Source organism: Haemorhous mexicanus, chromosome 23 (genome assembly GCF_027477595.1).
Source record: "Haemorhous mexicanus isolate bHaeMex1 chromosome 23, bHaeMex1.pri, whole genome shotgun sequence".
Taxonomy (NCBI): Eukaryota; Metazoa; Chordata; class Aves; order Passeriformes; family Fringillidae; genus Haemorhous; species Haemorhous mexicanus.
Window position 1 is genome coordinate 2,648,359 of NC_082363.1, and position 20,376 is coordinate 2,668,734.

General features: G+C 59.8%; 2 protein-coding genes across 9 annotated transcripts in view; both read right to left on the reverse strand.

The window, feature by feature from the left end:
- Positions 1 to 1,379: 1,379 nt before the first annotated feature.
- Positions 1,380 to 9,737, reverse strand: RAP1GAP (RAP1 GTPase activating protein). Of its 5 annotated transcripts, none has more exons than XM_059866906.1 (22): positions 9,644 to 9,737; positions 7,958 to 8,105; positions 7,811 to 7,858; positions 7,664 to 7,702; positions 7,394 to 7,579; positions 6,676 to 6,770; positions 6,522 to 6,600; positions 6,381 to 6,434; positions 6,218 to 6,301; positions 6,038 to 6,138; positions 5,820 to 5,949; positions 5,231 to 5,386; positions 5,083 to 5,154; positions 4,898 to 4,984; positions 4,170 to 4,307; positions 3,473 to 3,541; positions 3,291 to 3,400; positions 3,137 to 3,208; positions 2,237 to 2,330; positions 2,078 to 2,159; positions 1,929 to 1,996; positions 1,380 to 1,848 (listed from the first exon to the last, which is right to left on the reverse strand). In XM_059866906.1, the coding sequence occupies exons 3-22, from the start codon at positions 7,847 to 7,849 to the stop codon at positions 1,840 to 1,842; spliced, it is 1,764 nt and encodes a 587-aa protein (XP_059722889.1). In that variant the 5' UTR covers positions 7,850 to 7,858; positions 7,958 to 8,105; positions 9,644 to 9,737; the 3' UTR covers positions 1,380 to 1,839. The 5 variants fall into 5 exon arrangements, with proteins under 5 accessions (XP_059722889.1, XP_059722888.1, XP_059722890.1 ...); XM_059866905.1 differs by having other exon boundaries at positions 7,958 to 8,134; XM_059866907.1 differs by having other exon boundaries at positions 7,958 to 8,095; positions 9,644 to 9,727.
- A 1,088-nt stretch (positions 9,738 to 10,825) lies between these two features.
- USP48 (ubiquitin specific peptidase 48) overlaps positions 10,826 to 20,376 on the reverse strand; it is a 31,746-nt gene continuing 22,195 nt past the window's right edge. Inside the window, exons 18-27 of one of the 4 annotated variants that reach the window (XM_059866901.1) lie at positions 19,163 to 19,224; positions 18,592 to 18,702; positions 17,853 to 17,971; positions 17,070 to 17,176; positions 15,155 to 15,259; positions 14,583 to 14,738; positions 14,338 to 14,463; positions 12,638 to 12,686; positions 12,492 to 12,518; positions 10,826 to 12,394 (exon numbers count right to left, since the gene is read on the reverse strand). In XM_059866901.1, the coding sequence (XP_059722884.1) occupies positions 12,372 to 12,394; positions 12,492 to 12,518; positions 12,638 to 12,686; positions 14,338 to 14,463; positions 14,583 to 14,738; positions 15,155 to 15,259; positions 17,070 to 17,176; positions 17,853 to 17,971; positions 18,592 to 18,702; positions 19,163 to 19,224 (885 nt within the window). In that variant the 3' untranslated portion in view covers positions 10,826 to 12,371. Of the gene's footprint in view, positions 12,395 to 12,487; positions 12,519 to 12,637; positions 12,687 to 14,337; positions 14,464 to 14,582; positions 14,739 to 15,154; positions 15,260 to 17,069; positions 17,177 to 17,852; positions 17,972 to 18,591; positions 18,703 to 19,162; positions 19,225 to 20,376 lie in introns of those variants that run through there. The other 3 variants (XM_059866903.1, XR_009489293.1, XR_009489294.1) reach the window with 3 other exon arrangements.

Below are 20,376 nucleotides of genomic sequence, written 5' to 3' on the forward strand. Positions count from 1 at the left end.
TTGGGATTGTGGAAGGGGGGTAAAGGCAGCAAAGCTGGATGTGGGGGGTGGGATGCCCTGGGACATGCCCTCTTCTTTAGGATGAGGTAATTAGGGGGCTAATTAGTGGCTGGGGTCACAAGGGGAAAGGGCTTGCACAGCTGGAGGGGTGCTGGAAGCAACACTGGGTGGACAAAGGGTGCTGGGAGCGGGCAGATGTCTCTGTGCTTGTGCCAATGTCACTGTGCAAGTGGGTAACAGTGTCTTGCGCATGGAAATGTCACTGTGCCAGTGCCACTGTGCACTTGCAGGCACTGCCTGAGCTGAGCAAAAGGTGCCCTGCGTGTGCAAATGTCACCGAGATGTCACGGTGCCTAGTGCCTTGCACACGTGCAGATGTCACTGTGCCTGAATTCCCCGTGCCATGTACACAAGTTACTGTGCACATGTGACTGTCACTGTGAGTGACACACGGTGAAAATGTGCAGTGCCATCACGTGCCCAAGTCCCTGTGCTTGTGCAGATGACCCCTGGCACAGGCAGAAGTCCCACGGTGCCCCTGAGCTCCTGTGCTTGTGCAGATGGCTGGGAAAATACTGCCCTGCCTCCCCCAAATCCCCCCCAAACCTCATAAACCCCTCCCTTTCATTCATTCACCAGTTTTATAATTAAAGGTCCAGTTCCTCATTAACCAGGATCCTCCAGAACGGGTGGAGGTGCTGACTCCAGCAGGGCAGGATTTCGGGGGGCTCTGACCTCAGCAGAGCTGATTTGGGGGGCTCTGACCTCAGCAGGGCTGGATTTGGGGGGTTCTGACCTCAGCAGGGCTGGATTTGGGGGGTTCTGACCTCAGCAGGGCAGGATCTGGGGGGCTCTGGCCCCAGCAGGGCAGGATTTGGATTTGGGGGGCTCTGACCTCGGCAGGGCAGGATTTGGGGGGGCTCTGACCCCCCCCTTTCCCCTCCCAGGCAGTGCCAGATCCCGAGCGGGGCCGGCTGCTGGCACTTCCCAGAACTCGGGCAGCCCGGGCTATGTTTAACCACTCCCGGGGTGCCGCGTGGTTTTTGGGGGTTCAGGGGGGTGGGAACCACTCTCCCTTGGCCGGGGGGTTGGCAGGACGCCGGTGGCCACGGGGCCGTGGCCAAAAGCCACTCCTGACGCCGGGCTGGCCAGCAGAGCTGAAAGAGGCACTCGGTGGGGGGGCTGAGAGCACTGCCTGCCATATTTTGGGGTAGTCGCAGCACCCCAAAAATAGGGACCATCAAAGAAAGGCTTTGCTGGGCCCAGCTGCTGTGAAACCCCAACATTTGGTTAAAGGCCTCCCCAAAATGAGTGTTTTTACAGCCCCCACTGATGTTTGGGGTTTTGGGGAGCCCCTACATGTTGGAGACCACCCCCACTGTAGCGATAAATAAACCTTTATTTTATACAGGACTCACGGGAAACACAAACACAGTTTGGGAGGGTGTGAAAAAATATTCCTCCCCCTCCCCCCAGTTCCAGCCTCCAGCACATTCCGGAACTTTTGTCCCTTAAAATAAAGGGGGGGAGAGGGAGCTCCACTTTGGGGTTACCCTGGATTTGAGTCCCCTCTTTTTTCATCGGGGAGGGGATGATGCTGGGGTTGGACCCACTCTTCATTTTGGGGTCACAGCAGAGGGGAGGCCCCTTTGTGGTGCATCACTCCCTCACCCAAAGGGTTTTTGGGGTGACAGAGATTGTCTGGAGGGGGGGCACATCCCAATTTTTGTTGGGGGTCCCCCCCAAATCCTGCACCGGGGACGATGGCTTCAGCTCCTGGCACGGGGGTGGCACACAGAGGGGGGTGAAGCAGTGACACCCCCGCAGGTCGGGGGGTGACTATGAGCCCTGTGGGAGGGACATCAGTGGGGGCACCCCGGTGTGGGCACCCCCATACTGCACTGGTGGAGGGGGGAGAACAGCCTCACCGGGTTTTGGGGGGGCTGCTCCAGCTGGATTTTGATCTCAGGGCAGGAGGGGTCAGGTGGGCGGCGGCCTGGGGCAAAGGGGGGGGATCGTGAGCACCCCAAGGGGTCCCCCAGCCCTGCGGCGCCCTGACCCGGCGGTGCTGGGCTACCTGGGGGGGTCCCGGGGGGGTCATCCGGCCAGGGGGTGTCAGTGAAGGCGTCGCGGTGGCTCCCCGAGGGCGAGCGGCTCTCCTGAGGGGGCGGAGGGGGGTCAGAGGGGTGCTGCCCACCCCAAACTGCCCCCCCGGACCCCCCCGGGCTCCCCGTACCCGTCCCGGCTCGCCGGGCTCCTCCGCGGCGCTGCCGAAGCTGCTGGCGCTGGAGGAGGAGCGGGAGAAATCCGGCGGCTCCGGCTTCTCAGCCCTGCCAGGGACAGTCCCCAAGGCCAGGGACAGTCCCCAAGGCCACAACAGGCTGGCACCGCGCCTCGTGGCCACTACCGTGGCCCTCTGCGATGCTGCGCTGGCCCCGGGACACCCTGTCCCCACACCACCCCGCCCGGGACACTGGATCCTCATGTCACCCTAGCCCCGGCATGTCCCATCCCCATGTCACCCTGTCCCCACCCCATCCCATCCCTGGGAGGTCCCTGCCCCATGCAATCCTGTCCCCATGTCTCTTGTCATCATACCAACCTCTCCCCGTGCCATGTGTCCCTGTGCCACCCACCTGCATGCCAACCTGCATCCAAGCCACCCAAGTGCCACCCCACAGCCCCCCTGCCACCTTGTCCCTGGGACATACAGACCCGATGCCACTCAGCCCCTGGGTGAACCTGTCCCTGTGCCACCCTGTCCCTCTGGTGTCTTGTCCCCATGCTGCCCTGCACCAGCCATCCTGGTGCCATCTTGTCCCTGTGCCACCCCACCCCGCCGTCACTCTGGCCCACTGCATTCCTTTGATGTCCCATCCCTCCGGTCCCTGTGTCACCTTCACATCGCTCCGTCCCAGTGCCCAACCCTGTGCCACCCCATCCTGGTGTCACCCTGTCCTTGAGCTGCACCATCCCAGTGTCCTCCAGTCCCCATGTCACCTGGTCTTGGAGTCACCCCATACTGGTGCCACCCTGTCCCGTTGCCACACCATCCCAGTGTCCTCCAGTCCCCAAACATTCCCACCCCAGTGCCCTCCTGTCCCCGTGTCCCAGATCCCGGTGCCAGCTGCGGGACCTGTCGGGGTTCCGGCGGCTCTCGGGGGAGCTGTGTGTGGAGCTGGAGCCGTCGGCGGCTGCGGGGCCGTCCCTGCGGGGAGGCGACGGCAGTGAGATGACATCGGGAGGGGACAGCGGGAAGGGACAGCAGCGGTACCGGTACCGGCGCTCACCTGCCGGCCGGCGCCTCCTGGATGCTCTCGATGCCGATGGCGCTGGAGCGGCGGGAGCCGAGGGGTCCGGGCCGCCGCCGTGACGGGCTCTTCCCGGGCACCAGCAGCGCCTGTGGGGCGCCGTTAACCGGGAGGACACCGGGGATCGGGGGAACACCGGGAGGGGACAGCGAGGTACCCACCTCTTCCACCGAGCCCAGCCCGATGGCGCTGCCGCGGCGTCCCCGGCGGCTCCCGGGCACCAGCAGCGACTGGGGGCGGCAGCGCGTCACCGACCGGGGACAACGGGGCGCGGGAACCGGTACCGGGGGAGAACCGGGCACCGGGAGGGGAACCGGGCACCGGGAGGGGAACCGGGCACCAGGGGGGAACCGGGTACCGGGGGAGAACGGGGCACCGGGAGGGGAACCGCACCAGGGGGGAGAACCGGGCACCAGGGGGGAACCGGGTACCGGGGGTAACTGGGCACGGGGGGTAACCGGGCACCGGGGAGTGGCGGAGCCAAAGGTGAGATGGGAGGGGCTTGTAATGAGAGGCGGGGCTTAAGACGCGGGACGCGAATGGCAATTTGGGCGGAGCTTATGCTGTTGGAGGCGTGGCCTACATGGGCGTGGTTTGTTGAATAACAGGGCGGGGCTTGCGGTCACGGGGCCGTTCTGTTCGTGAGGGGGCGGGGCCCGAGGTGAGCCTGGCCGCAGACGCTCCCCCGCAGATCGGCGGGGCCAAGGTCCGGGGCGCGGTCACAGCAAAGAGGCGTGGTCGATTCAGGGGCGTGGCCAGGGCCGAGTGAGCGTGTCCTGGGCGGGGACCCGGGGAGGGGACCCGGCCCCGCAGTGCTGCGTGCGAGGGTGTGGGGGGTGCGGGACCCCCGCGCCCCACCTTGAAGGACTCGAAGAAGCCCGGGGCGGCGCCGCCGTTGTCGGGCCGCTCGTCGTCGGGGCTGAGCCCCAGCATGGCCTGGCTGCGCGCCTGCAGCTCCTCGTGCAGCGTCTCCAGCAGCGCCGCCCGCGTCCGCTCCTGCGCACCATCCCCGCACTGCTGCGCCCACGCGAGACCACCCAGCCCGCACCCGGCCCGCAGCCACCTCCGCACCAGGCCCGCACCCAGGCCCGCACCCCCGCACGGCTGCGCCGTGCCAGACACCCACCCCCGCACCAGAAAGCCTCTACCCACGCAGGACCAGCCCCCGCCCTGCTGCACCCACGCGACACCGCCCACAGCGCTCCGCAGCCCCGCACCCACCGCTGCCACCCACGCGAGGCCACCGCGAGCACCCCGCCAGCGCTGCTGCGCCCACGCGAGCTCGTCCCACGCCAGACACCCACACTCCAGCGCTGCACCCACACGGGGCCGCCCCCGCAACCCCCTCCCCACGGCGCTGCTGCCCCCCCACGTGAGACCAGCCCGCGGGAGACACCCTCTACCCGGGCACCACCGCCCTGCCCGGATGGGGACCCAGCCCCTGCCCACCCACGCGCAGCCCCCATGGTGTGTGCGGGCCCCACAGTGGGCACGGCACCCACATCCACAGCCTCGTGTTGCCCCACGGCTTGCCCAGCCCCTCCGGGTGCCCCCAGTGCCCCGTGCCCGCAGCCCCGTGCCCGCACCTCCAGCTTGGCGAACTTCTCGGCGCGGTAGCAGGCGTACTCGGCGTTGATGAGCTTGGTCAGCAGGAACTCCTGGAACTCGGGGCCCTGCGGGGTGCGGGCGGCCCGGCGAGAGCGTGGGTGGGTGAGTGGATGCGTGGGTGGGTGTCCCCGGGGGCTCCCCAGCGGCACCCACGGGCGCTCACCTTCCTGAAGACGGCGGGGTCGGGCAGCGGCGGGCCGAAGAAGGGCACGTCATCACGGGCGGTGACGGAGACCTGTGGCGGGTGGGGGGGTGATGGGACACCCCACGGGCCCCCATGGGCACGGGGACACTGAGGCACGGGAGGGTACCTTGTAGAGGGTGCCCTGGGTGCCCCCCTGCTCCAGCTGCACCACCACGAAGGCGTGGAGAAAGTTGGAGGCGATCATGTCGGGGACGAAGGGGGTGTTCTCATCCTGGAAGACGATGGCCACGATGTCGTTGCCGATGTGACGCTTCCGCTGCAGCTGTAGGGACAGGTGGGGTGCAGAGGGACACGGGGGGAACATAGGGACACACAGGACAGAGGGTGGTCACACCAGGGGCATCAAAGGAATGAAAGCCCCTGTGGCCTATAGATGCACCCCAGCCCCCATGGGTGCTCCACCAGGCCCCTGTGTCCTGCAGCTCCCCCCTGGCACCCATGGGTGCCTTAACAGCCCTTTGCATCCCAAAGATGTTTCCCCACACCCATGAGTGCCCTGCCATCTTCTGGGCACCACAGATGCCCACCACCACCCATGGTGACCCAGGAGTCCCCTCCATTCCATGGGACATCCCCAAAGCCCCCACAGCCCTTCCACCCCAAGGAAGTGCCCCAGGACCACCTCCCAGCCCCTGCTCTCAAGCACCCAAGTGTCCCCCACCTCCTTTCACCCCCCAGCCCCCATGGGTGCCCACCTGCTGGGCATCCCCCTCGGTGTAGGGCAGTTTGGTGGAGACGTGGAACATGATCTCCTTGTCACGGAAGTGGCAATAGACCGACTCGCTGCCCGTCTGTCCGTGGGTCACATCCAGCCCCCCTCGGAACCTGGGTGGGTGGGTGGGTGGGTGGGTGGGTAGGTGACACAGGCAGCCTGACCCCGCAGGTCCTTCCCCCCCAGCATTCCCTCACGCACCCCTTGAAGTCCCGCAGCTGCACCCGCTGACCCAGAACGTCGAGGAATTCGGCGAAGGCCGGGCTCTCCTCCGTGGTGCCGAAAAGCTCCTCCTCGGAGGTCTGCAGTGGGGTGGGGATGGGTGCTAGCACCCACCCAGGGACTCCCCCCTCACTAACCCCCACCCACCCCATCCCATACCTGCCCCAGTTTTTGGTAGATGACCCCAAATTTGAAGTGGTTGCTGAGCACGTGCTCATCAAAGGCGAGGATGAGGCGGGATGCCTGCGGGGTGGGGAGGGGTCAGAAGGTGGGGAGGGGCACCCACGGGTGCCCAGGTGCCCCCTCCCTGCAGCCCGTTCACCTTGGGATAGAGCACGGGGTAGAAGCGATCCACGTTGACGTCCTCGCACACCAGCTGTGGGAAGGAGGGAGGGGTGCTGCCTGGGGGGCCTGGGGCTGGGGGGCACCCATGGGTGCTGCTGGGGGGCGGGGCCGCACCCACCTTGGCCATCTGCACCACGTTGGGGAACTCGGCCAGGCAGGAGATGGGCACCACATCGTGCAGGGTGCGGGCACGGGTGCTGCGGGGCAAGGAGGGGGTCAGGGGAGCCCCCAGGCCAAGCAGCTCCCAGGGGTGCCTCCCACAGCCCGCTCACCGCAGCAGCAGGTGGAGGTGCTCCTGCTCGTCATACTTGAGGGAGAAGACGAGGTGTCCCAGCGCCGGGTCCAGGGAGTAGTAGTTGAAGTGCTCCTGTGGGAAGGAGCCGAGGGCACTCATGCTGGGGGCACACGTGCCACGGGACACCCGTGTCCATGAGCACCCACACCCATGGGACACTCGTGTCCATGGGCACCCACACCCATGGGACACCCGTGTGCATGAGCACCTGTACCCGCAGGTACCACCTATGGGGCACCTACACTCAGTGAGCCTCACACCCCTTGGGGCATCCAGGTCCTATGGGCACACAAACTTTTGGAGCCCCCATGTCCACGCAAACCTGTGGAGAACCCATGTCCATGGGCCGCCATACCAGGGGCTCTCCTGCGCATGGAGACCCAACACCCACCTCCTCACCACACACACCATGGAGGACCCATGTCCACAAGCAGCCACATGCCAAAGCCCCTGTGTTTATGAGGTCTCCATGTCCTTCCATTCCCATGGAGAACCCACCCCAAGCACTTTGCCATGCCCAGGGATACCCACATCCACGAGCCCCCGTGTCCATGGCCAATGGGGCTCCCATCCCCGTGGACACCACACCCACATCCAGGAGCACCTGAGATGTGGTCTCCAAGCTCCTGCCCATCCACACCTATGGGACATCCCCCCAGCCCAGCCCCCACACCTGCAGCACCCCAGGGCCTCACCTTGCCCAGGAAGTGCTTGCGGTAGATCTTGGCCGTGTGGTTGCCCTCCAGCTTTGCCCGGGTGCCGGGTACCGGGGTGGGGGGCGAGTCGGGGGCCCCGCTCAGCTGGTGGTTGGTGCCCTCAATCCAGTAACCCCCAAACTGCGGCAGGAGGATGAGGGGGAACGGCCCCTCCCGGCCCAGCACCTGCGCCCACAGCCATGGTGGGTGCTTTGGGCACCCCCACCAGCCCAGCCCAGGCAGGCTCTGGCCCTCAGCCCCCTGCCCTACCTCGTGCACGCTGGGGTAGGGGATGTAATCCTCCTCCGTCTGCAAGACAACGGAGCGGTGACGGCCACCACGGGCGATGGGACGGGCGATGCCCATGGTGGCACCCCAGGGTGCTGGCTGCGTGCCCCCCACTCCAACAACACCTACCTTGAGCGGTGGGGGGATGGCATGGCGCTGCTGGGCCATCCTGCTGCCCTGGGGAGAGAGGGGCTCTGGGTGCCTGTCTCCCTGCCTTGGGGTGGGCATCCTCGGGTGGGGGGCAACCACGGGTGGGGGGCAACCACGGGTGCTTACCTGGGGGTTGGGAGGTGCTGCTGGCTGGAGACGTGTCTAGGTGGTGTGAGGGCGTCCAGGGGGGCCCATGGCGCTTTCTGGGGACAGGAGAGCTCCCCCACAGCCCCTCTCCGGGACGCCCGGCCAGCAGCCTTACCCCTGAAGCCAACTGATGATGGCAGCTAGCCAAGTGCCACCCTGTGGGTGCCGGGGGCCAGCGGGTCGGGAGCGGCGGGGCGAGGTCACCGCATGGGGACCGCGGGGACCCCCGGACCCCCCCCAGCCCCACCCACCCCTGAAGGGCGCCCTCTGCCGGCGGGAGGCGTCGGCGCGGGGCAGCACCACGGACAGCGCCGGGACCCCGCGACAGTGGCACCGACCCCGGGAGGTGGCACCGGCCCCGCGAATGTGGCACCGACCCCGGGAGGTGGCACCGACACCGTGAGGTGGCAACGACCCCGAGAAAGTGGCACCGGCCCCGGGAGATGGCACTCACGCCGTGAGGTGGCACCGACTCCGTGCCCGTGTCACCCACCCCGTGAGATGTGATCATGCCCGCGCCAGTGTCATTGACCCGAGCCAGTGCCACCAACCCCGTGCCAGTGCCAACCCCCCTCGTGGAACTGCCACCGGCACGGTGCAAGCACGGTCATTTTCGGTGCCAGCGCCACCGACCCCCTGCCCAGGGTCTCTCCCGTGCAGGTGTGATCATTCCCGTGCCAGTGTCACCGGCCCCATGCCAGTGTCACCAGCCCCGTGCAAATGTCGCTCTCCTCGTGGCAGTGTGACCGTTCTCGTGCAAACGCCACCGGCCCCATGCAAATGGCACTGTCCCCACCAAACACAGCCCTGGTGCAAGTGCCACCCGGCCCTGTGCAAACACAATGACGTGCAAGTACGTCCCTAGTGCGAAAGGGACCCTCGTGCAAATGTCACCGTCCCTGTGCAAACAGGACATTGGTGCAAATGTCACCGTCCCTGTGCAAAGCCAGCCCCAGCGCAGGTGTGACCCGTCCCTGAGCAAACACAACCGCAGCCAAGCACAGCCCCGGTGCAGGTGGGACCCGTCCCCGTGCAAGGTGTGACCCCGCTGTCCCCGTGCCAATGCGACATTGCCACCCGGCCCCGTGCAAACGCGACCCTTCCCCGCGCACCCCCTGGGCCGCTGCGTGACCCCGCCGGGCTGGGGGCGACCCTGGGGGGCTCCCCTATCGCTCCCCACCCCCCCCCACATCCACGGGGGGGGGCTGGCCCGGGAGGGTGGGGGGAGCACCGGAGGAGAGATGTTCGAAATGTGGGGGCCAGACTGGGGGTGGGAGATTGGGTTTGGGGGGACACGGGAGTCACACTGGGGAGACTGGAACAGGGGGAGGAGGCGATGGGGGCAGAAGAGGGGGGCAGGATTTGGGGTATCCCGGAGGGGGGGCAGGTTTGGTGGGGGGCAAGTTGTAGGGTGTAATTATGGAGAAGACATTTGGGGGGGTCGGTTGGGGGGCCAATGGGGGACTCCTCCCCCCCCCGCCCCCAACCCGGGTCTTTTCCCCCAGGCCCGGAGCATTTCCCCCCCCATCCCCTCCCCCGGTACCGGCAGCGATGAAGGTCACGGGCGGACGGACCCCCCGGTGCTGCGGCGGGGATGAGGGGACATCCCCAGAGGGGGATCTCCGGGGGGACCGCGGTGCCCGCTCCCCGCAGGGCGGCACTTACCGGGGGCGGCGGGGCCGGGCGGTCCCGGAGCGGGGCCGGTACCGAGCGGAGCCGAGCGGGGCCCCGGCGCTCGCTGCCACCGCGCAGCGTCACGTGCGGCGGGGCGGGGCGGCCCCTCCGGGGGCGGTGGGACCGGGAGCCGGTACCGGGAACCGGGCACCGTACCGGGGAACGGCCGTGGGCTCCGGGAGAAGACCACCGGCCACGGGCACCGGGAAAACGGCACCGGGCACTGAGATCCGGAACTGGGGATCCCCCTCTCCATCCCTGATGTCACCCCCGGGACCGCCGGGGTGTCCCCTCCTTCCCCAGCGCCCCACAGAGCGGGGGACCCCCCAAACGTCTCCCTGTCCCCCCCGGGACCCACCTCCATCCCCCCGCCCGCGGCTGGCACCCTGGTGCCGCTCTGCCCATCACCCACATCTCCCCCCAGATTCGGCCCGCGGGGCTCCCCCCCGTCTCTCCCCGGGACCCCGAGCTGGCTCCCCCATCCCCCTCTTCCCACCCGTGGCTCCCGGCAGACCCCGCTCATCTGTAACCCCCCTCCCTGGGACTCAGGGTCCCCTATCTCTGTCCCCGGTGCCCAAGCCCCTCCTCCCCTACCTCTCCCTCCCTGGTACCCCAGGAACCCCCCCATCCATAATTCCCCATTCCCGGTACCCAGAGTACCCCCAGCCTTAACCACTCCTCTCCCACACGCAGGGTGGCCCCTATCCCTACCTGGGACCACCCCTCCCGACAGCCCCCCATTCCCACCCCATCCCATCTCTAATGCCCATCCCCAGTACCCAGGGCCCCCCCATCCCCCAAGGCCTCTCTTCTCCCCACCTCCAGCATCCATTTGCCTCCCCCCGGGGCTCAGGAGGACACCCTGACTCGGAGGGCCCCAAGGAGGGGCAGGGACCCCCTCCCCCCCAGGGACACACGAGGTGGGGATGGGAGTTGATGTGACAGGGCCAGGGCCACCAAATGCTGTGCCCAAGCTCCATAAAAGCCTATTCCCTCCCTGTGCAAAGCAGGGGGGATTCCTGCTCCAGTGGGGTCCCTCTTGCTCCCACCCCACCCTGCAGTGCCCACATTCCTTTTTGGGGCAGCTCCAAGTGGGATTTATGGGATAATCACCTCCACCTTGCTCCACCCCCCTGGGCCCACGTGTCTGCACTGTAACGAGGCTGCCACAGCTCCAATGACAACTTTAATCCGATAATATTTGCAAATAACAGACAAACCAGGAACGGGGCCTTGGCTCACACCTTGCACCTGCATCCTCCCTAGGATCCGGCGCTGCCAGAACTGCCACAGCCCTGGGACACCCACGGGGCTCCTTCCCACAACAGTGTAAGCTCAAGGAAGAGACTTTTTTATATATAACATTAAAAAAATTAACAGCAACTTGAAAAGATGGAATTTCCAAGGAATATGTACACAAGCGAGTGCTTCAGGTTGGGAAGAAAAGCCTCCTGTGGCTTTGGCATGGAATTTGCCATGTTTATACCTTGGGAAAGAATCCACGGGTTCAAACTGCCCCAAAAGATCACAATTTAGGAAATTCAGAGCCCCTCAAATGCTGCTGCTTCACCCCCAAACTCAGCAGGGACAAGGGAGGAAGGCGCTGGGCAAAGAGCAGCTGGAATTCTTTGCATAAAACCCTGGAAATAAAACACTGGAAATCAAAACTAGTGGGGTTTTGGGCATAGAATTTGTGGCCCACATCCTCTTCTTGAAGCCCAAATTCCTGCAAACCTTGAAAAAATAAATCTGATGTGACCTCTGCATTGTATTTCTCTGCTGAAACAAAGGAAAAGGTTGGAAAGGAAGAGGATCTCTAATAAAGAGATTCATGGCAGTGCCCAGTGTGGATCAGTCTGGAAGTGGGATACTATTTCCTGCTAAATATTAATGGGGAGAAAAGTTTTCTGGGAGATGTTAAAAAAAAGAAAAAAAAAATTAGTGCATTGCTGAAAAATGATGAGAGAGGATTATCAAAACCTCTTCCCATGGGAAACTCGGCACTCACCCGCACCCCCTCGCCAGCTCTGAGTGCCCTGAGCCAGGAATGCTCCCAGCAGCGCCAGACTGGAGGAAAATGTTCTCCAGAGTCATTAAAATATCCCAAATTTCTAAAAAACCCCCCAGTTCCCAGAGCCCAGGTGGTTACTGGATTGTCCAAGGTGTGGAAGTGACAGCGGAAGGACACGGAGAGGGGGTGGCTCCCAGCCCCTGGCAGGGCTTGGGAGGCAGATCCCAGCTTCCATTTTGGGTTAAGAAAATGAAGTTTTGTTGTCTGAAAGCGCTAGCCATTCCTCACGAAGTCACAATTCCTGTACTTCCATGCTGGACTGAAAGGGTGAGAGTGGATCAAAGCCAGGATTATCCTAAAGAGTTCCTGCAGAGTGATCAGGGTGGGCTGGATCTACTGCACCACCACCCCTCTGCTGGGGGCACCAGGGCTGCCCCTCGTGCCACAGCACCAACTGCTGCTCAACTTCCCAACCTTGCTGTTCTCTGTTAAATAAACCCGGGAACGTTGTCCTGAAGCAGGATGTCCTCCAGTGCAATCTGCTTTGACATAAGGCATTTGTTTTGTTTTTTGGGGAGCAAACGTCTCACGATGGATTTTTGCCTTCTGGAAGAGTCAAAAAGTACTGTATCCACCTATTTTTATTCTTTTAATGCCCTAGCATGTGACAAATCCTCTTCCCTTCTGGTTGCTCCTCTTGGAAAACCATCAGTGGCCAAGTAAACCAGTCCCTGGGAAGGAAAGACAGCACCAGCAGATGAGGAGGGAAAGGGGATTGGGGTGGGATTCATATGAGGGGATACAAAGGGGAAAAACACCTGGACTCACCTTTAAATCCTTCTTCAGGCATACAAACTGGGATGGAAAGGGAAGGAAAGCATTAGAAGTAGCTCTGAGGATTCCACAGCCACAAGGAAGTGCCACAATCCCCACGTCCCACCCTCCCAACCCCAGCCCTTGCCCACCCCTCTCACCTTGCATAACGTCGTCCATGGCCGCGTAATCCGCGATGGGCTCGTCAGCCTGGGAAGGTGGAAAGGACAGGGAATGAACCAGCACAGGGATCAGGGAATGAACAGCACAGGGAGCAGGGAATGAACCAGCACAGGGATCCAGGGAATGAACCAGCACAGGGAGCAGGGAATGAACCAGCACAGGGATCAGGGAATGAACAGCACAGGGAGCAGGGAATGAACCAGCACAGGGATCCAGGGAATGAACCAGCACAGGGAGCAGGGAATGAACCAGCACAGGGAGCAGGGAATGAACCAGCACAGGGATCAGGGAATGAACAGCACAGGGAGCAGGGAATGAACCAGCACAGGGAGCAGGGAATGAACCAGCACAGGGAGCAGGGAATGAACCAGCACAGGGATCCAGGAATGAACCAGCACAGGGATCCAGGAATGAACCAGCACAGGGATCCAGGAATGAACCAGCACAGGGAGCAGGGAATGAACCAGCACAGGGAGCAGGGAATGAACCAGCACAGGGAGCAGGGAATGAACAGCACAGGGATCCAGGAATGAACCAGCACAGGGATCCAGGAATGAACCAGCACAGGGATCCAGGAATGAACCAGCACAGGGAGCAGGGAATGAACCAGCACAGGGATCCAGGAATGAACCAGCACAGGGAGCAGGGAATGAACCAGCACAGGGATCCAGGGAATGAACCAGCACAGGGATCCAGGAATGAACCAGCACAGGGAGCAGGGAATGAACCAGCACAGGGATCCAGGAATGAACCAGCACAGGGATCCAGGGAATGAACCAGCACAGGGATCCAGGGAATGAACCAGCACAGGGATCCAGGGAATGAACCAGCACAGGGATCCAGGGAATGAACCAGCACAGGGAGCAGGGGATCCAGGGAATGACCAGCACAGGGAGCAGGGAATGAACCAGCACAGGGAGCAGGGAATGAACCAGCACAGGGATCCAGGGAATGAACCAGCACAGGGATCCAGGGAATGAACCAGCACAGGGATCAGGGAATGAACCAGCACAGGGAGCAGGGAATGAACCAGCACAGGGAGCAGGGAATGAACCAGCACAGGGAGCAGGGAATGAACCAGCACAGGGATCCAGGGAATGAACCAGCACAGGGATCCAGGGGATCACAGCCCTGCTCAGGACAGGAGCAGGGAATGGCTCTGCTGCCCAAACTCTGGGAACTCCATGCAAGGACTCACTCCCCAATTTAGTTGTGTTTTGGGCTGGTACCCACAGAGCTCAGCAGCTGTACCAGCTATAAAGCACTCTTGGAAATAAAAGAAGGGGGGTTTTCTCCTTCAAAACAAAGATAAAACTGATTTACCTCCTCCAAAACAAATAAAATTAAGGATACTCCTCCTCCAAAGCAAGAATATTGAGGATTTTCCTCCCCTAACTCAAAAAAAATAAGGCTTTTCCTCCTCCAAAACAAAACAAAAGGATATTCCTCTTCAAAAACAAAAAAATTGCAGGCTTTTCCTCCTCCAGAACAAAAAAAAAAACAAAAAACCCCTCAAACACCAAAGGATATTCCTCCTCTGAAACAAAGTAAGGATTTTTCTTCTCCAAAGCAAAAAACAATAAGGATTTTCCTCCTCTAAGACAAAAAAATTAAGGATTCTCCTCCTCCTTCAAGGAGCTGGCTCCCTTTGTCCCCATTTCCACACCCAAGCTGGTACCTTGAGCAGGATGACAGACTCAGGGATGACTCCCAGGCTGCCCAGCGTGGCCGTGTCATCGCTCAGGATCTTCCCATCCAGGGACAGGTTCTGGTCGAAGGGGGCCACGGAGAAGGCGTGCATGATCTGGGGACACACGGACACCTCATCCTGGAGCTGCTGCACCTCCCACCCCAGCTCCTGGGGGAGTCACACCCTTCCCCTGCACCCCCACACTCCTCACTGTGTGTTTCTGCTGGCCTCACCTGGATTTTCAGCTCCTTCAGGGTCTGGTTGGCTGACACTAGCAGCGCTTTCTCCCCCCGGACCTTGCGGTGCCGTGTGCTTCTCCTGATCCCCTGTTTTTGGTAGGTGATGTAGCTCTGGTGGGACAGCTTCTGGCGCTTCGTGCCACCGTTGGCCTGGAGACGAGGCAAGAATCGAGGAGATTGAGCTGCCTGGGGATAAACCCAACCTTCCCAGACCCCAGAGAGCATTTTGGGCCAATTGGTCATGCAAGGGAAGGCAGGAAGGGATGGAAAACCCCCTGGAAAGCCAATTGAAGCATGCAAGTATGGAGATGACCAAAGGATTTACCTTCAAACCTCAGTTCCTAGTCCTAATGCCAGCGTGGGGCAGATTTCCACATACACATGAATCCCTATCCATATTTAATCTCTCCAAACCCAGCACTGGTGTGCTTTGACCACTCAAATGGCAATTTCAGACACTTTTCCGCTGCCAGTGAGATGCAGAGGAGGAGGGTGGTGATCCCATCATGCTGACTCAAGAGGATGATACAAAAATCAAGGAACCTGATGGGATTTTTCATCTCTACCTGGTTAAAATCGGGATCTTGCTCCCCCTCTGGCTTGTTTTCCTCCCTTTCCTCTTCAGCTTCCGAGCTGCTCACGTTCAGCTCTGGAGCCACGTCCTTCATTACCTGGAGTCATAAAAATCATTCTCCGTAACCAACAGCATCCACATGGCCTGTCCCACCCTGGCCAACAGCTCCTGGGGACCTCCGGGTGCCACCTCCATCCAGAGAGCCCAGGAACAACCCTGGGAGCTGCTCCATGAGCTCTGCAAAGGCTCCTCCACCCTCCCCAGCTGTGTGGAACCTCAGTGGGATTCAGCTCAGGAATCCCCCTCTGTGGAACTGCAGGTGCTTCCTGCCCTCCTTTCCAGGCAAAGGAAAGTCTCCCGAGCCCCTGACTGATTCCTTTCTCATCAGCTGGCTGATCCAAGTGTATTACAAAAGCCTCAGCATGGAGAAAGTATTTTCTGTGAATTAAGACGTTTACCCACCCCTGCAGCAGCCTGGCAGGGACACCATTACTTATGGGGCTGGAGGTTGTAAGTGAATGAAATCTAAATAATTTACACAAATACAAAAATAAAAAGGTTGTTCAGGCCAGTGGAAGTCACTCCAGGCATAGATTTGCCTGGATGTAAATTCCCAGCTAGGCTGTAGCTGGAAGTGGGCTTTGCAGGAGCCCAGGAGATGTGGATGCCAAGAGCTCTCATCTCCATCAATGTATTTGCAATTAATGATGCAATTCCAGCTCCAAACATTCCCCAGAGCCCTCTGAATTCCAGCAGTGCCACCCTACAATGATTTTATCTGGATGAGGCTTCCCTCTGCAGCACCATTCACCCCAAGGAAGAACCAGGTGGTGCAGAGGAGGGAGGAAAAGGGGTGAGGGGCTGGGAAACACTCCCTGGTTTTGCAAAGCCAGCAGGAAGGGCACAGTGGCTCCCAGTGCTGCTGACAGCGATCCTGGCCAGCATTCCTGCTGCTTCCCATCCTGCTGAGGCTGCCCTGTTACTGGGGGATCTCGTGGGCACGTTCTCACCCCCTCTCTCCGGCTCCAGCTGCTCCATAAAGAATAGCTCCCTGTTTTTCTGCCAGCCCCACGTGTGAGCACAGTCCTGTCCAGTGCCAGAAAAATACAACACCCAACCCTCTCGTGCACCAGAGCCAAGAGGGATTCAGGCTGAAAGCCCGTGGCTGAGGGCTCCAGACGGTGCTGCGTGATCCACATCTCACATCCAAGGCAGGAGCTCATCCAGCCTCCAGCTCCCTGTGGGCTCCAGCGCCTCCCTGGGATTGGCAGGGAGGGGGAAATCAAGGAAAAGCCAAAAAAACCCACCCCACACTCCAAAGGTGCAGAGATTGTCTTCATCTGAGCTTGCCCATCCTAGGCTCCCTTCTTAAGAGCCCTAAGGAGGGGGATTTACCAGAACCAGCTTTGGGTACTTGGAAAACCAGTTCTAGAGCTGATCCTGACACTTAAGACCAGAAAAAACAAAATTCACAGCTTCAGGGGATCCTGAGAATCATCTCCAAGTTCACTGTCTCACCAGCACCGAGGGGAAGAGCTCATTTCTATCCAGGAATTAAAATGTCACTTGAGCAAGAAGAAAGGAAATGACAAATATTGGAGGGGGAGGAGAGCAGGTACAGCCTGGGGACACAGCTAAGACGCAGAAAACAGCTGGGAGCATCCCTGAAAACACAAAGGATTTGGTTTGGCAAAAGGCAGCCTCGAGGAGATGGAATTTTCAGAGTCAGAATGTCCCAATTTGCTGGTTTTGCCAAAGCTGCCTGGAGCTGCAGAGCTGGAGACTTCTGTCCCCACCACCACCACCGACCAGCAGATCCCCAGCAGTCCCGGGGACACGGGAGCTGAGCCAGCCCCCTCGGGGCATTCCTGGAGCCTGGCTGAGCAGGGATGGGGGACAGTCCCTACCTTTTTGTTGTCCACCACTTTGTGGATGTAGATGGTGGCCTGGGTGTACTCGCGCAGGTCCCGCTGCTGCTGGCACAGGAGCCCTTCCCGGCACTCGGGGCACAGCTCTGGGCAAACACCAAGGCAGAACACATCTCACTGCTCCAGCTCCTCAGAGCCCCTGTGCAGGGCCCTCACTGCTAGCTGAGAGCAAACCACATGAAATCCCAGAGTGGTTTGGGCTGGAAGAGACCTTTAGGATCTCATCCACCCCCTGTCAGGAGCAGGGATACCTTCCACTATCCCAGATTACTCCAGGCCTTGGACACCTCCAGGGATCCAGGGGCAGCCACAGCTTCTCTGGGCACCCTGTGCCAGGGCCTCCCGACCCTCACAGCCAAGAATTTCTCTGCAATACTCCATCTAACCCCACCCTCTGGCATGGGAAGCCATTTCCCGTGTCCTCTCCCTCCAGGCCCTCATCCCACATCCCTCTCCAGCTCTGGAGCCCCTTTACGCTCTGGAAGGGGCTCTGAGGTCTCCCTGGAGCCTTCTCTTCTCCAGACTGAACACCCCCAGCTCTCCCAGCCTCACTCCAGAGCAGAGGAGCTCCAGCCCTTGGAGCACCTCCGTGGGCTCCCTCTAGACTTGCTCCAGTGCCTCCACATCCTTCCTGTGCTTAAGACTCCAGAACTGGACACGGCATTGCAGGGGGGACCCTGCCAAGCTCTGGGTTTCCCAGTGACCCCCTGGGACTGAAGTTTCTAGCCCTGGGAGCCCCTCCCAGGAGCAGGGGTCACTCACGGGGCTCGGAGGCGTAGCGGGCGCCCTCGGCCGCCTGGGTCCGGGTGATTTTGATGACGTGATCCACGACGAAGAGCTTTTGGATCCTCTCCCACTCGCTGGGCCATATCAGAGCTATACTGTGCAAAGGAACAGGCAAGTGCTTTATGACATTGGAAAAGCCAAGCCCTAAACTCACAAAAAATCCCTCCCTCTTTGGGCTTGCTGGTCTGTCAACGAAAGAAAAACTGCAAAATCTGTCCAAAATGCGGCGACACGGGAGGGCCTGTACACCCAGATAACAGCAGCCTGAGATTAGTGACACCGCTGTGCTCCCGTCGTGCCACAGGGAGGGATGGAGGAGGAAAGGAGTGGAAGATTTCCTACTTTTAGTGCTGCATCACTGCAGAAGCAAGGCTATGGAGCATGAAGTCCAGCCCTGCAGCCAGCACTCCAGGGGGGAAGGCTCACGGAAAGCAAATTGTAAGGAAGCAGAATGTTTCTGCATCTTGGCCAAATCTAGAGTGGTTATTGTCAGGAACAAACCAAGCTGAAGGAAGCTCTATTTTCCTGACCCAGCATCCTTGGACAAGTCTTGCCTTGCAGGAAGGCTGAGGTGGCTCTGAGAAAGCCTTGGTGTTAATTGTGAGGGAAAGGATTACTCCTCATCTTGCTGTGGCTCAGCAGCAGGAGCATTCCTTTGGGAACGTTCTCCCGAGGCTCCTGGCAAAAGGAAAGCGTGTGAAGGGAAGGAACTCACTGTTTGGAGTCTTCTTTGGTCATGGAAGCAAAGGTGAACATGAGCCCCCCGTGGGGACAGAGCAGGACACTGTTTGCTATGGAGGACACGGGGCTGCAGCGCGTCGGCCTCCTGCAAAAGGGAAGAGGTTTGGAAAGCTGGATCAGGTTATCCCACCAAAACCCCCACAATTCTTCAGGAAGACAGGAAGAAATCACAGGTGAGTATTTACACAAGGCATTCCAACAAGGAATAGTAACTATGAGTGATGAGGAAATCAGATCTGCATTCCTCTGCGGTGCAGAATGACTCTGACCAGCAGAGATTTCCATCTCCAGCCCGAGTGGTGACCTTTGGGATACAGCTCCAGACAGATGAAAAAACTAATCAGGTTACCAGCTTATCTGACCATCTGGTTAACACACAGCAAACAAGGAAATTCAGTGTCTTACACTGTATTACAATTGATACAAGTCCTGCAAAAACCAGCTTCATTGTTTCCATGAGCTCACTGTGCTGCCAGTCAGAAGCAAAATATCCACAGCCCCCAAAATAGAAGATAAAAAGCACCAAAACCCTCCAGCCATGTTACCTGACAAATTTCCTCCATTCTTCTACAAAGAACTGCGAAACAATATACAGCTCATCTGTCTCCTGGGGGAAAAGAGGAGGGAAAAGGATCTTTTTAATGAACCCAACAATGACTGTTGGGTTTTTCGGCAGCGCTCGCTCCCTTTGAGACCTCAGCACTGCTTTACCATGACAACTCCATCCAAGTGGGCTGAGAAAGCCAAGCAAAATAATTTGGGATCAGGTACTAAGCACTGCCATTGCTAATCTTGTGTTTATTACAAAGTTACTTGAGCATTTGATCCAATTACTTTTAATTCCCAGTGGGAAAGGGCATTTCCCTGGAGCAGCCAGGACTCCCCAGTGTGGTTCCTCTTGCTGGGCACTCAGCGTTTGAAGCCGGTGAACCCTCACCCCCACAGGCATGGGGTGAGACCACCCCAACATCCCTCAATTGCTTCCAACATCAAAATCCACAAGTTTGGCAGCAGCAGAGATACCAAACCACAGCTGTGCACCAAATGAGACAGCATTTTTGGGATAATCTGTGGTTTTTTGTCCCAATCTTCCTTTAAATTGTTTGCTCCTCGACAAGAAACCATCCAGCCCCCAAGAGCTGTGTGACAAAATTACTTCCATGCTCTCCTTCATCCTCACCCCTTTCCCAAAGACAGATTTAAGGGCTTGCTTCATCTTTCTGTAGGAAAACTCAGCACACCCAAACATGTATTTTTACACTTTTAAATTTCCCTTTGTCTCTTGATTTCTGCTCGTTTTCTTCCCCAAACCTAAATCTCTTTGGATCAGGAGAACTCCAAAGGCTTGGGGGGAAGATCCTCAGCTCAGCTCTCTTCTGTGAGGCTCCCTTGGGAAATTAAACAGGAAAGGAAGATACAAAGGGAAAGAAGGATCTAACCCTGCTGGTGGAGACCCTTCTATGTCTGACCCACAGTGATGAGCTTCAACTTTCTCCAGCCCCAAAAGCAAATCCAACTAAATAAAACCTTAACCACCTACACTGGCAGGACCTGGAGCTCTCCAGCTCAGCATGAAAGGAAAACTCCTTTTAAACCATTTTGGGTCTCCTTGGTTCTGAGCCATGGATCTGTGTTGCCTCAGTTTTTATTCCCAGCTGGAGCAGCGAGGGATGGAGGAAGACACCTGCCAATGAACCTTGGCAGGATTGTAGAGTCAGCCATTAATCAGCACCACGAGACTCCCAGGAGCCAAGGACTG

What these genes read in the sequence shown, in the direction of transcription:
- RAP1GAP (XM_059866906.1), bottom strand. Translation starts at nt 7,849, where the DNA reads ATGGCCCAGCAGCGCCATGCCATCCCCCCACCGCTCAAG. An exon ending in CACCTCCACCTGCTGCTGCG is followed by an intron (nt 6,601 to 6,675) that starts GTGAGCGGGCTG and finishes CTTGCCCCGCAG; the next exon opens with CACCCGTGCCCGCACCCTGC. An exon ending in ACCCCGTGCTCTATCCCAAG is followed by an intron (nt 6,302 to 6,380) that starts GTGAACGGGCTG and finishes CCCACCCCGCAG; the next exon opens with GCATCCCGCCTCATCCTCGC.